Genomic DNA, 11746 nt, shown 5'->3' on the forward strand with positions numbered 1-11746 from the left:
TGTGAAAACCAGAATTGAACGGCGGGCCATAAGCGGACGTCCTCTGCCAAGCGAATTAGCACTAGCGCAAGCGCGCTAGCTCCGCGCCCATGGCCGGACGCCGCCAAACCAGCCCTGAGAAGCGCCAGCGAGTCGAGGAAGGCATTATGCCGGGGGAAAGCGCATCCAGCTAATGGGGCTATCAGGGACAAGGTGATGGCCGCCATGGAGCGGCTCGAGCCGGGGCAGGTCGATGGCTGGGTGCCGCGATGCCTCCAGGTGAGTGCGCACATGTGCTGAACTTGTCTAACAACAGAACTGACACCCAGTCTGCAGGAAGCGATCATATCCGACAACGCACTCGGCGTTCAGACCTTCGATCGACATGCCTTTATCGACTCCCCTCGCAACCTCTCTGAGTGCGATCCTCCTCTCCGCGAGGAGCTACAATACACACTAAAAAAGGTGAAGCAGATATACCAGCGCGCGAGGACGTGCAAGACGAGGGGGCGCGATAAGAATACCTAGTGTTAGGTCGTGATCTAGCCGCTGGTCGAGCTAGCGCTAGAGCTCGCTGGTAACGGCAAGCTGCTGCTGCAAAGCGTGTATAGTCGTTAAGCGTATACGCTTACAGCTATCGCGAATCCCTATCCTTTGTTTCTCTTCCGCGCCGCTCCGCTTATAAGCGTAACTCCGTTCGTCCCTGTATATTCTTCCAGCGTCTCCCTCCAACATTCCTCCAGGCTTTATCTCTATCGAATAGCACTAGGACCGACAGCTAGGCACCGTTATACCTAGAAGACGTTTCGAAAGCGAGGACGAGGTATACTATTTGTCGAACCAACGCAAAAGGTATCGTTAACGACTGCCCTAAGATGTGTCAGAACGTACGAGCCATGTTCGCGTGCTCCGCCTGGCATGCCAGTTTAGGTGATGAACCTACTCGCATCAAACATATCGCCCAGTGTCCAGTAGCGATTGCAAGGGGACAAAGTTGCCCAGAAGATCAAAGGACCCATGATCATGTTCTTCAGGAGGACGAACCTGACACAAACTGCCCAGAGTGTAAACGGGAGATCCCTCCGGAGACGCCTTGATTAAGGAGCTCTGCGAACATCTCCTGCTCCACTTTGCCTCCCCAAGGATATTTCCGCGCTCTCTGCTTGGCTTTTTCGATAGCTCTTGGACGAGGAATAAAGTTCCTAGTAATTAATTAATAATCTAGTTTTGCATAAGCTTGCACCGATTCCTTACCAATCCCCCTGTGCCCGACTAGCGAGATAGACAAAGTGTGGAATCGATAACAGGTCGTCCTCAGGTAACAGCCCCTTAACACCTATGTCGAAGAGAAAATAGACAGAGACGCCCTTATCAGAGTCGAAGTTCGCAGGGATGTGGCAAGCATCGTACCCGTCGGGTTGAATTTGGTTACGGAAGTCTCGCGAGAGCACGCTAGAACAGAACGCTTGCCCTAGAGTAACGTGTCTGCTAAGGGGATTGCCCTCGATATTAGTGACCTTGACGTATATAGCGACACGACATGACGTGTCGCTAATAGCCATTAGATTGACGGTTTCGTTACAAGAGAATTTGAGTGAGCGGGAAAGTAGAGTGCTGGCGTTGGCGTTGTCAATGGAGGCGTTGCGGCCATCGCAGGAGCAGCTCTGTTACGTGGCAAATGTCCGGCGAAATTGCCCTAGCCGAGGTACCGATTAGTGTGGCGATATTAGCACAGCCATAAGCTTGAATAGCCACAGGAACCGGCGAAAGACCGCCTTACCACTGCTTGGCGTAATAATTCCCCATCTATCACTGTATTTGATACACTACCACACATGTGGCTTCAGCTCGAAAAAAGACTCGAATGCCACTTTTTCGGACCCGGATGCCACCATTTCATCGGTGAGCTGTAAGTCACTTCCAGACGCTTTTAAGCAGTAACGTACTTTACCACCGAACGTCCTACACCACTAAACGCCCCACGATTTCTTGGCACGGAAAATCAACGAAACTCAACAAGCTTTTCTTAAATAACTAAGCGAAACCTTAATATTTTTCTATAAAAATTTATATATATATTCTTTATAGCATATTACACCTTATATTAAAGTTGTACTTAGATATACTACGTAATTAAAAGCTATACATATTTAGGTAACTTTTAAGAAAAATCTAGTTTACTTCTAGTTAGTACTATTATATCTCTATAATAATCTAAAAGACTTATAGTATATAGTATTTATAACCTAATAAAGGTTTCTAAAAAACTTCTATAGCGCTAGCTCTTCTAAGTATAGCGTAATAAGAAGTAGAAGTTTAAAAAAATCTTTCTAGAGTTTTCTTCTCTAACTATATATATATATTAATAATCTAGCTATATAAAGTTATATATTATAAGATTATATATAGTATAAGCCTGCTATATATTTAGAAGTAATAATTTTAAGATAGTTTTAGTATCTTTCTATCTTTCTATACTATACTACTAAAAAGACTTTACTTTTAAATAACTACTTAAAGCTAGTATATTATTAGTTAATAAGCTCTATATAGTTAAAACTAACTATAATATATAAAATAATAAGTTTATAGAGCTATATTAACTATATATATATAGTTAGAAGAAGAAAGCTCTAAGAATAAAATTTTCTAACTTCTATTTCTTATTATTACGCTATACCTAGAAGAGCTAGCGCTATAGAAGTTTTCTAGAAACCTTTATTAGGTTATAAATAATATATACTATAAGTTTAATATATTATTATAGAGATATAATAGTACTTACTAGAAGAAAACTAGATTTTTTCTTAAAAGTTAGTTAAATACGTATAGCTTTTTAATTACGTAATATATCTTAGTATAACTTTGCTATAAGGTGTAATATACTATAGAGAATATATATATAAATTTTAATAGAAAAATATTAAGGTTTCGCTTAGTTATTTAAGAAAAGCTCGTTAAGTTTTATTAATTTTCCGTGCTAAGAAATCGTAGGACTTTCGCTGATAAAGTACGTTAGGCGCTAAGTTAAAAACCTAATAGACTTTAAGCATACCTCTTCTGCGTTGCGATATAAACACCTTACTAGTTACCTAATTAGAAGCTAGAAAAATCCTAACGATGGTGCGAACAATAGTAACTAACTCTCTTAAACTAACTTCTTCGAAGCATTTTCACGGCCAAGAGACATTATAGTTTCCGCTCCTGTCTAAACTTAGTTCTAAAACTTTCTCCCTAAACTTCCTTCCCAAACTTCCTCCCCAAATCTCCCTGTCAGACTACCCCTGTAAGAACATCCCTGCTCTCTTCTTAAATTTTCTTTGCCAAGATTCTAGAATGCCCCACCTGCGATCCACACTCCTCTTCGCAACCTCTCCAGCCTTTCCACGTTCCACACCCCTCTTCGCAACCTCTCCAGCCTTTCCACGTTCCACGTTCCATCCTTCCGTCCAATTAAGCGAGCACTTCCATTGTGCCCAACACGACATCAGGCTCTCGACACTGTGAGTCGAAGTCGATGCCCAAAGCTTAGCTTCTACTCCTCGATATGCCATACTTTCACGAAGACTAGAACGACCGCTCGATTTCCGCTTCTCTAGACAACGAACACTCGAAAATCTCTAGCGTACTGCTACTCTAAGAAAGAACGACGTCAACCACCCCAACCAGTTGTTTGGGTAGTTATTGTCTTTATATACCAGATCCCGATGGTGTGCTATCCTCCCCGTGCAATGGAGACTCGTCTGACATACTTTTAGTCGCTTGAACGAGAGACTCTCACCAAAAATGACGAATTTTTTAACGATGCACCCACGGGCGTGACAGTTGTTGGGTCAGGGCAGATGATATACTGGAAGCAGTGTACGATTAAAGTTTACAAGACTGGAGAAGAACAGAAGCCTGTTCGAGTGATTACAACGTGCAATGGTCAAGCACTTGTGAGGAGGGGTACCAGTCTTTTACTCGAAGAGGGCCTAGTGGTAGAAGAATAGGATTGATGTTTGGTATTAAGCGTAAAGTTTCTTCATGGTCCTGAACGCATGCCAGTCCCCCAAAAACAGAGTTATCTTGCCACTCTCCGTTTCTCGATTCGATATCGTCATCGAGACACCATCCGTATGGTCACGCATACCAGCGCGTTATTCGAGTGCTCCAACTGCCGAAACGCTATAGATAGGCAATTCTTCGGTGTCGCTACCGCACCTTGGACGCTTGGGGCTTCCAGAGATCCACAGCTTTCGAATTGCAGCAGCGTGTGAGCGCAGTCGACCGGAAAACCTTGAGCCGGTAGCCGCCGGGGAACGAACGCGCATGATACGCTGATCCCTCGCAAGATCCTCCCGCACGCTCCCGCAACCAAATTTCCCTCCCAAATTTCCTTCCCAAATGTCCCTCCCAAATTTCTCTTTTAAATTTCCCTCCTAAACTTCCCTCTTAAACTTCTCCCCTAAACTTCCCTCCTAAATTTAGCGCAACTCGCCGACCAGGGCTCGAAAGCTGCCGAAACGTCGGAACGGGAACATCAAAGAGCACCCTATCAGCTGAACAATTCGATCAAGCGCGCTCAGCGTTAGTAGATGAATTTTCTTGGACGCTACGGAAGCTGGCATATTAATTGATTGTTTTTCGGCGGGCGTAATCCTGCACAAGGCGACTGGGTCTCCATATCAGTCCACTGCAAACGCACTGCACCCTCTGGCGGGCAAAGTGGGCTCACATGCGTATGCGATGCAAGACTTAATTTAACATGCAGAAGAGCTGTATGAATCTTAAGAGAGTTCACGGCAGAGAGCTCCATGCTGTTGCCGGAAGCTCTATTCTCAATTATAAAAGAAGGGTCGAACACCGGCGTTTCAAGAGTGCGACAACGCCGGAGGATGCGGCCCTCAGTCACCTAAACACTGAGTTACCTTCCAAACGACTCCAATATGTCCCTGCCGTCAATTGCACCTCGGGGGCAATGTGTGTTTTGTTGGGGAATTGACTAGGGCTTGGTTTGAGTTGCCGGACGAGACTCTCGCTTGGGTAGCTTCATTATTTTCTTCACGCTATGTCTGCTTTGATAGCAGTGTCTGCCCCTACTGTTTGTGCGCGAGAGATTTACGGGCAAATTGAGATTTGACGGCCTGCTTACGACTTATGATTAATCCGCAAATACAATCGTTTCTTCACGCGATGAACATGGCGACTCGCTTCTCATGTGTGACTTCAAGAACTCATGTGGTTCACATTGCAGCTAAATACCGCTAGGCCTTAACAAGGGCCGTTATCTTGCGCATTTGCTCCTTGTTGTTGTACAGGTTATTGTACTCTTTTCGTGATCTAAACCACATCTGAAGCTCAGGAACGAAGTAACTAGCATGCTCCTAATCGATAAGTGCGACAGGTTGCAGAGTCTTCCGGTGAACCAAAACGTTGTGGTAGATTAGGTCGCCGTGACAGAAGACACGATCCCTCTTCTCCGTCCCCTTTGATACCCACTCCAGTCTCTTGTCGTCCTCTAGGACCAATGGCGGCGGTATAATGTTGCCCTGAAACCCCGCCGTAGTCGAGCGAAGGGAATTAAGCTGAGGCAGCACCTGGTTCTCAATGAACCGTGCGACATTGCTCATTGCTATTTCCCCGCAAGTATAGCATATTCCCCCATCGTTATGCTTCTGGCCTGCTGGCATCCGGCACTGGTTTTCGGCATTGTCGCATGAAGTGCCGTCAATCCACTCTGTCTCAAGATACACTTGGCCATCCTTGTTTCTGCCAGAAGATAGGACCTTGGGCACCGGAATTGTGGTATGTGTGGAAATGAAGTCGAGAGCAGCACGCTCGTTCAAAAGGCGCGCCTCGTTCAGGGGCGCCTTGTTCCATTCGTCCATATTGGAAGGAGGTATTGCGACTTTGATAAAGCTTGCGGGGGTGGTGAGATAGCGTCTGGTGGGTGTTTCTGACCAGACAGTCGCTTTGGCTGTAGGATCTGCCATTTTCTCGCTCAGAACAGAAGGAAGAGGGATAGCAGAAGCGCGAGTTGGCTTGTGTACCGGGAGGCTGGATCCACCAGAGACTCGATGGTGGTGCTCTGCGACTTATCTATAATCACTCTGATATAGGAGATGCGGGAAGCATATATGTCAGCGGGCCGAGAACCGGTGAGCCGTAGCGCTGTTCTGTTTCGGGCATTCCAAGTATAGCGCTGTGATGGGCTTCGTCTTCACGCACCTAAGCGCGCCTTGGCTCGCCGGGGTGGCACGGAGACGGAAACGCCCGAACTGGGGGCAGGCCAGCATGCCGGTGTTGGTCTTTTCTTGAAACCGCTTGGCGTTCCTCGTGCCCCGCCGTGGGAAAACCGTGCAGCCGCTCACCGCCAATCGTCTCACAACCACCGACTCTACATAACCACCGCCAACGCTCCCTTCGTACCGCCCGACATGCCCGCACCAGTCCAAAAGCTTGACTCCGGCTCCGGAGGGCCATCGCGAAAGAAACGACCTCTGCCCTGGGACGCAGAGGTACCGGCGAGCTGTTCGTATCCCTCGGCCCCCCTCCCTAAGAAATTGCCTGTCGCTAACTCCAGAGCTGCAAAGCGCCAACGACGTGTCGAAGCCATTGACGCACTGCAGCGCGGCCAGCCAATAGATAAAGAACAGTACCTCGAGGATTGGTTGACAGAGTCCTCGCGGTCGCGTTCGCGGAAACGGAGACGGTCCGACCGACAGCCAGACGAACGGCCAAACAAACGGTCACACAAACGGCCGGACATCATGCCTCGCCCTAACCATCCTCCCTCGCCGATCGATACTGCTACGACGTCCTCTGGAAAGACCGCCAAGACCTCCGCGAGCGTGCGCGACCCCAATCAGCAACTGATGTCGGGTGTGGAAAAGTACGTACATCTGCTTGGGCTCCATGTGAGACTAGTGACGGAAAGCCATGTCCAAGAGCGGCCACTGCACCGAGCAATACCACTGCGGCTCATGGTCCCCGGTGGTGGACAGCGAAATAGCCGCGGCTTGCACCCCCTTCATCGCATCCAGTTCAATCATGAGGTCGAGGTCGTCGCGACCTGTCGTGTACGTCCAACGGGAGCGCTTCTTCGCGCCAGGGATGCGATCCTGTCCGGGTATCCCCTTTGAGTCAACCATCTTACCAGTATCTTTGGCGGTATATGCCCACGTTCTCGCACAGCGCCTGGAGATCCTCGATGAGCACGCGTATGTCCTCTGGCAGGTCGTTCCGCTCCGCATCTATGACGCCGTGTTTGACCGGCTTGTTCAAGAGCTGCAAATCGCTGCGGGTCTTGGCCGGACTCGTTGCCCGCTTCGACTTGAACTTCCGGGATTGTGCGGAGGAGGTGCTTGAGTCGGTGTTGGATGAATGGAGGACGGGATGGTGAACGAGCGCGTTGGCGTACGATTGCTCCATGCTGTCCTTCCGCCGCAGCGAGCGACGGTTCATATTCGCATGGCTCAGGATATCTCGCTCCCTCGCTCCCTCAGGCCAGCCTTGCCAACCGCTCTCCTCTCGGTAGAGCGGGTTATCCCCTTCTTTGCACCTTTTGAACACGGCCTGCGCTGCCGGCTCGAGGTCCGTGACTTCTCCGAAGAAGGCTTAGAAGAAACCGGGGACCCCAACGTACATAGGTCCCAGCTCCTCCTTCAGCACGTCATCTACGTATTTGCGGTGTTCGGTGGAGTTTGCGAAGCTGCTCGTGTTGAGCAGCCATGGCGTTTGTAGGATGGACGAGGGAGGACGGGGAGGTGGGGTCGACTCGGTAACGGCGTCGTAGACTTTGTTCCAAACTTTATGATCGTCCCCATGCCTTCAGAGTTCTTCAAGCAGAGGGATGACCGGTTCGAAGTCAAAATCGCTTGAGACCACTGCACGGAGGCTCCCCCGGCTTGTTCTAGAACGAAGGGTTTCGGCAGCGGGTAGGCTTTGCAGGGAGAAAATGAGGCGAACAATCAAATCCCTCACGCCTAGTGGATTAGCGGGCTAAACAGACAAAAAGAGATGGGGACCATACCTGAAGATGCCTCGAGAAGCGCAGCATTCTCTCGCAAGTTGGGAAAGCCACATATCCCCATCTTGTTACAAATTGGTTTCAACGCGTCACGGGGCTCATCCAGTCCATTACCTATGGGGTTCTGCGCGATCGCATCGAAGGGCACAGCCATCGTGAGAGTGGCGCGTGAGAGTGGCGCGTGAGAGCCTGGTCCATGCGAAGTCCCTGGCGGACGATATCGGCTCTGTCAGTTTGCTTTATGATTCATAAGGATAGACAGTTAGTAGGTAGGGAGGAGTTCAAGGGAGGAGGGGAAAGGTAGACAACGCGCAGAACAAGAGATTGGCTCGGAATAACATCGGCGCTCCTCGTCAGCTCCTCACGCTAATCCTTTCTTGTACTTCTAGATCCGCGTAATCTGTTGAAGTAACGAAGTGGAGTGTAACATTGTTGATTGTATGAGAGTTGAAAGCTCCGGCTACTAGGCTAGCGCGATCACGTGATCAACACGTGATCCTCAACAGTAAACAATACATTCCAGTCCTCCTGCCAGGTGCCGTATGGCGGCTTCCGCCAACACAATCTGTGCCAACATCTATCCAAATCCAGACTGCTCGTCTCACGATGATATCTGTGCAGGCGCCAAAGGTTTGCATAGACCATGTGGTCCGTACCCAATGCTATTGGAGTGAATTACCTAAAGAGGCCCCTCTTTCGCCAGTCGGCTTCCGTAGCCACCGCATGCAAATCCCTAACTCTAGCCCAATGCTAGTGCTAACAAACAATACCTCGCCCCAAACGCCAGTAAGTATGCCGCAGAGCTTAGACCCTCACAACCGAGCTATCGTAGCGAATAAACCCCCCCACCGCCCTCTTGAGCCTCGTCCTGCGCTGGGCTAGGTCGCCGCTAGTACTCTGCTCCAAATGACAGAGCAACTCGTTAACTCGTCCGCCGTCCATCTGGCTAATGTCGTCAATGCGGGAGGGGAAGTCTAGGATAACTTGTGGTTGGGCATCGGCCGCAGTTAACGAATAGAGCGGTATGAGGTCCTCAGGGATGTTGCTGGCGATAACGTGGCTGTTCTCAAGGCGCGCTTGGTTATTCAGCTGGCTATGTGGGTTTTATGTTAGCTACCATGTCTGCGAGGGTTCGAAAGGGTATTCTTCACGTACTGCACCTCAACACGACGGAACCCACGCTCCACCCACTTCTCAACACCCTCCACCCACTCCTCAACGTCCTCCACCCGCTTCTCAACGCGGTCCACCCGCTCCTCAACGCGGTCCACCCGCTCCTCAACGCGCTCCACCCGCTCCTCAACGCGCCCGAGCCGCTCCTCGATGCGATTCAGTAGTTCGAAAATGCCCTGGAACGTAGTCGCGATCTCGTTGTGGCGTTGCAGAATCGGCAAATTCTGGCAGTTTCGAATTTGTGCCGCCATGTTGGTGAAAGTGTTGGCCGTCTCCTCGCAACCGGCCGCCATGACGGCGAACTCAGGCTGCGGACCGAGAGCAGCATCAGCCATAGCGACGAAGTCAGGCTGCGAATCGAGAGCAGGGTTGGCCATGGTTGGTAGTGCACAGAGAGAATAAGGTGGTAAGAGTTTGATAATGTAAGGGCTGGGTCCGCGGTCTCCACTGCTGTAAGCGCCCCTGGAACACCTAGCTGGGTAAGTCGGCTGCAGGCAGCACGGTCTCCACGAGCTGTAAGGATAAGGGGTGCTAGCAGGGTAGGTTGGGTCAAATTCAGCTATCCAAAGGTGAGGAGCAGAAGGATGCTCCAAGAGCTCTCTATATACACAGGGTGCCTATGCCAAGGCGCTAGGCAGGGTCATGTGACTTAGGCGGAGCCGAGTCGGGCCGAAGCACCGAGTCGGACCGAAGCACCAAGTCAGACCGAAGCACTAAGTCAGACCGTCACATCACCCCCCCTTATAGAGAGGGCTCGTTTCTAAGCCCTAAGACTCTTCTTTCTTAGTAACGCTTACGTGTTATTCTCTTATTCTCTTCTACTCGTATAAATTTTAAATTCTTCTCTATCTTCTATAGAGTCTTCTCTCTCTTATAAGAGCTAGGTTTATAGTCTCTACTACTATAAGCGCTTCTAGAATACCTAGCTAGATAGGTTAGCTATAGGTAGTACTATCTCTATAAGCTATAAGAATAAAAGATACTAGTAGAGTAGGTTAGGTTAAATTTAGCTATCTAAAGATAAAAAGTAGAAGAATACTCTAAAAGACTTTATATATATAGAGTATAGAGTACTAAGATACTAAATAGAGTTATATAACTTAGATAAAGCTAAGTTAAGCTAAAGTACTAAGTTAAAGCTAAGTTAAACTATTATATTACTCTATCTTATAGAAAAAGCTTATTTCTAAGCTTTATAGTATATCTCTAAGATTATTCTAGCTATTAACTCTATTACTAAATTACTCTTAGCTCTACTTAGTAATACTTTTATATTACTTTCTTATCTTCTATCTCTATAAGTTTTAAATTCTTCTCTATTTTCTATAGAGTTTTCTTTTTTTTATATATTTTAATCTAAACGTTTAACTATAATAAAGAATCTAGCTTTTCTAGATAAACTATATAAAAGTTTTTTACTTTATAGAGAGTATTAATAAAGCTAGTAGTATTATACTAGATAGAGTCTAGATTATAAGTAATCTATATAGCTTAGTATTAAAGTTAACTTTAATAAATATAGCTATCTAGAATTTTCTATATAGACTACTTAGAATTACTATTAATCTTAATAAATAGCTACTCTAGCTTTACTTATTCTAGTAATTATTCTAAAACTTTTTATAATTTATTAGTATAAAAAATATTATATATTTATATATAAGTAAGTAGCTAGAGCTAGAAATAGTAATTTTTTATAGTAATAATTAGATAAAAGCTATATATCTACTAGTTTAGCTTTATACTAGACTAATTTATTAAAAAGCTATAAGGTTTAATATAGATAAGTTTATCTATAGTAAAATTAGACTCTTAGTACTTTTTATTTATCTAGAGCGTCTATATAGCTTATACTTTTATAATATTATTTTATATAATTTTAGTAGCTTTTTTTATAACTTTATATTACTTCTTAGTAAAATTCTAAGCTTTTTAGTATAATAGATACTTATTAAAGTAGAAGCTTTTATTATATACTTTTTCTAATTCTAATAATATACTTTATAAGTAAGCTAGTTATATAAGTAAGCTAGTTACCTTCTCTTAGTAATAAAAATTAATAAAAATTAACTTATTTTTCTTAAATAACTAAGTAAAACCTTAATATTTTTCTATAAAAATTTAACTATATATAGACCTATACTATATATACCTACTATAAAATTTATACTAAGATATATATTATATCTTATAGTAAGTTATACTAAGATATATTATATAATTAAAAAGCTATATATATTTAACTAACTTTTAAGAAAAAATCTAGTTTACTTCTAGTAAGTACTATTATATCTCTATAATATTCTATAAAACTTATAGTATATAGTATTTATAATATAATAAAGGTTTCTCGAAAACTTCTATAGCGCTAGCTCTTCTAGGTGTAGCGTAATAAGAGATAGAAGTTAGAAAAACTTCTTCTTAGAGTTTTCTTCTCTAACTATATATATATATTAATAATCTAGCTATATAAAGTTATATATTATAAGATTATATATACTATAAGCCTTCTATATATTTAGAAGTAATAATTTTAAAATAGTTTTAGTATCTTTCTATCTTTCTATACTATACTACTAAAAA

The 11746-nt window shown here is 45.3% G+C and overlaps 9 protein-coding genes across 9 annotated transcripts; 3 read left to right on the plus strand and 6 right to left on the minus strand.

Annotated features, from left to right (window-relative positions):
* The first annotated feature begins 103 nt into the window (after positions 1 to 103).
* On the plus strand, positions 104 to 822 carry BU26DRAFT_525237 (uncharacterized protein). The gene is made up of 2 exons (XM_033830459.1): positions 104 to 258; positions 316 to 822. The coding sequence occupies exons 1-2, from the start codon at positions 196 to 198 to the stop codon at positions 505 to 507; spliced, it is 255 nt and encodes an 84-aa protein (XP_033676419.1). The 5' UTR covers positions 104 to 195; the 3' UTR covers positions 508 to 822.
* On the minus strand, positions 779 to 1617 carry BU26DRAFT_525240 (uncharacterized protein). Its single transcript, XM_033830460.1, has 2 exons — positions 1234 to 1617; positions 779 to 1181 (listed from the first exon to the last, which is right to left on the minus strand). Exons 1-2 carry the CDS (start codon positions 1539 to 1541, stop codon positions 1010 to 1012), a joined length of 480 nt encoding a protein of 159 aa, XP_033676420.1. The 5' UTR covers positions 1542 to 1617; the 3' UTR covers positions 779 to 1009.
* Positions 1618 to 3221: 1604 nt separating this feature from the next.
* BU26DRAFT_525241 (uncharacterized protein) lies at positions 3222 to 4032 on the plus strand. Its single transcript, XM_033830461.1, has 3 exons — positions 3222 to 3265; positions 3315 to 3689; positions 3738 to 4032. The coding sequence occupies exons 2-3, from the start codon at positions 3687 to 3689 to the stop codon at positions 3969 to 3971; spliced, it is 237 nt and encodes a 78-aa protein (XP_033676421.1). The 5' UTR covers positions 3222 to 3265; positions 3315 to 3686; the 3' UTR covers positions 3972 to 4032.
* Positions 4033 to 5186: 1154 nt separating this feature from the next.
* Positions 5187 to 6176, minus strand: BU26DRAFT_177774 (uncharacterized protein). Its single transcript, XM_033820353.1, has one exon. It carries the CDS (start codon positions 5952 to 5954, stop codon positions 5346 to 5348), a length of 609 nt encoding a protein of 202 aa, XP_033676422.1. The 5' UTR covers positions 5955 to 6176; the 3' UTR covers positions 5187 to 5345.
* A 173-nt stretch (positions 6177 to 6349) lies between these two features.
* BU26DRAFT_525243 (uncharacterized protein) lies at positions 6350 to 6676 on the minus strand. The gene has a single exon (XM_033830462.1). It carries the CDS (start codon positions 6575 to 6577, stop codon positions 6359 to 6361), a length of 219 nt encoding a protein of 72 aa, XP_033676423.1. The 5' UTR covers positions 6578 to 6676; the 3' UTR covers positions 6350 to 6358.
* On the plus strand, positions 6382 to 7040 carry BU26DRAFT_556202 (uncharacterized protein; the record flags this gene model as incomplete). The annotated part of the gene is made up of 2 exons (XM_033832366.1): positions 6382 to 6492; positions 6555 to 7040. A coding segment is annotated over exon 2 (309 nt), but the record flags the coding sequence as incomplete, so codon positions are not given.
* A 73-nt stretch (positions 7041 to 7113) lies between these two features.
* Positions 7114 to 7425, minus strand: BU26DRAFT_571901 (uncharacterized protein; the record flags this gene model as incomplete). The annotated part of the gene is made up of 1 exon (XM_033834189.1): positions 7114 to 7425. The coding sequence occupies one exon, from the start codon at positions 7423 to 7425 to the stop codon at positions 7114 to 7116; it is 312 nt and encodes a 103-aa protein (XP_033676425.1).
* A 366-nt stretch (positions 7426 to 7791) lies between these two features.
* BU26DRAFT_571902 (uncharacterized protein) lies at positions 7792 to 8144 on the minus strand (the record flags this gene model as incomplete). The annotated part of the gene is made up of 2 exons (XM_033834190.1): positions 7792 to 7946; positions 7994 to 8144. 2 exons carry the CDS (start codon positions 8142 to 8144, stop codon positions 7792 to 7794), a joined length of 306 nt encoding a protein of 101 aa, XP_033676426.1.
* A 299-nt stretch (positions 8145 to 8443) lies between these two features.
* Positions 8444 to 9540, minus strand: BU26DRAFT_525245 (uncharacterized protein; the record flags this gene model as incomplete). The annotated part of the gene is made up of 2 exons (XM_033830463.1): positions 8444 to 9083; positions 9146 to 9540. The coding sequence occupies 2 exons, from the start codon at positions 9538 to 9540 to the stop codon at positions 8795 to 8797; spliced, it is 684 nt and encodes a 227-aa protein (XP_033676427.1). The 3' UTR covers positions 8444 to 8794.
* Between the last annotated feature and the right edge of the window lie 2206 nt (positions 9541 to 11746).

The sequence above is a fragment of the Trematosphaeria pertusa genome, assembly GCF_010094035.1.
Source record: "Trematosphaeria pertusa strain CBS 122368 unplaced genomic scaffold BU26scaffold_24, whole genome shotgun sequence".
NCBI lineage: Eukaryota > Fungi > Ascomycota > Dothideomycetes > Pleosporales > Trematosphaeriaceae > Trematosphaeria > Trematosphaeria pertusa.

Coding starts and splice junctions, on each gene's coding strand:
- BU26DRAFT_525237 (XM_033830459.1), top strand. CDS start 196: ATGGCCGCCATGGAGCGGCTCGAGCCGGGGCAGGTCGATGGCTGGGTG. Junction 259..315: donor GGGTGCCGCGATGCCTCCAG/GTGAGTGCGCAC, acceptor CCCAGTCTGCAG/GAAGCGATCATATCCGACAA.
- BU26DRAFT_525240 (XM_033830460.1), bottom strand. CDS start 1,541: ATGGCTATTAGCGACACGTCATGTCGTGTCGCTATATACGTCAAGGTC. Junction 1,182..1,233: donor AGTCGGGCACAGGGGGATTG/GTAAGGAATCGG, acceptor ATTAATTACTAG/GAACTTTATTCCTCGTCCAA.
- BU26DRAFT_177774 (XM_033820353.1), bottom strand. CDS start 5,954: ATGGCAGATCCTACAGCCAAAGCGACTGTCTGGTCAGAAACACCCACC.
- BU26DRAFT_525243 (XM_033830462.1), bottom strand. CDS start 6,577: ATGGCTTCGACACGTCGTTGGCGCTTTGCAGCTCTGGAGTTAGCGACA.